A 1,227-nucleotide genomic window follows, 5' to 3' on the forward strand; every position below is an offset into this window, starting at 1 on the left:
AGATGGTGCTATAGCATCTGCCTTTTGCTTGAGGATTTTCTCCTCAAGCTTCCTATACCCACCACGAGATAATAGGTGGGGGTTTTTGTTCTGAGCACTTGTTCCTTGTGCTTTGCTCCTAATTGCCTGTCACATACACATTAATTAATTAGTTCAAATGATATATATTTGTTAATGAAGAATTGAATAATATCAACTATACTAACCTGCCATTCCTCTGACAACCGACTCTCTTTAAAACGCCGCCAAGTGTCCTCATCAATGGACTTATATAAACTACATGAAGTCTTATCTTTATGCTTTCCATAGATGTATCCTGATGTCAACTTGCTTTTAAAGTTTCTGAAATTTTCTGCAACAGTTGACAAACACTTATTTCTAAGTGATGGGACATTTGGAATGTCAAATGTCAGCTGAANTAAACATAATAAAGTTGTATTAGTACAAAATTATATTTATAAACAAATTTTAATTCAAATGCTATTAATTAACTTACCAATATATCGTTCCAAATAACGTTNCGATCAACCTCGGACACATGATCAAAAGATGGAACAAGAATGCTAATCTTATCACGTGCCACCACTCCAAGGTATGATCGAAAGTCATTTGCATAGCGGCCAGTTGCCACACCCGTGGTGACATTCACATTCACCGGAGTTCTTTCACCACTTTGTTTCCTGAGCAATAGTTGTTTCATCCTAGTGGGTCCTCTAGTGGATCTGGTTGATCTGGTTAGGGGAGCCTCATCCCCTGAAGAGTGTGGATGATCAGCCATATATCTGTCAAAATAAATAACAACATTAAATATTAATAAAAGACTTATGTAATATCATATAANTTAACAAAACATGTAATAGTAATCATAGAAATGTGTAAAAGCAAAATTAATGTGATATTAATAAAATACTTATACAGAAATTGAAAATTCATACATAAAGATATGGATTCATCATATGTATATTCCCTCATCATGATCTGACCGAATTGCATATACATCGTCGTCAACTAGAGATTGGTTATCCAAATTTGTTGTAGTTTGAAATGAATGGTTGTCAGCAATATGAATATAAATCTGATTGTCTTCGTTAACTTCAATCTGTTTTTTGCCTTCAAGAGCAACATACCAATGGTCAGACGCAGAATCTTTGACATAAAAAACCTGCGATGGTTGATGTACCATGATAAACGGTTCATCTCGGTAACCCACCTTTCGAAAATCAACCA

At 34.8% G+C, this 1,227-nt stretch overlaps 1 protein-coding gene across 1 annotated transcript in view; it reads right to left on the reverse strand.

Annotated features, from left to right (window-relative positions):
- Positions 1-1,227, reverse strand: part of LOC106778973 — a 10,521-nt gene that overhangs the window by 3,528 nt on the left and 5,766 nt on the right. The window contains exon 4 of the mRNA XM_014666982.1: positions 497-753. Within this exon, the coding sequence (XP_014522468.1) occupies positions 497-753 (257 nt within the window). The remainder of the gene's footprint in view (positions 1-496; positions 754-1,227) is intronic.

This window comes from Vigna radiata, unplaced genomic scaffold (genome assembly GCF_000741045.1).
Source record: "Vigna radiata var. radiata cultivar VC1973A unplaced genomic scaffold, Vradiata_ver6 scaffold_299, whole genome shotgun sequence".
Classification (NCBI taxonomy): Eukaryota; Viridiplantae; Streptophyta; class Magnoliopsida; order Fabales; family Fabaceae; genus Vigna; species Vigna radiata.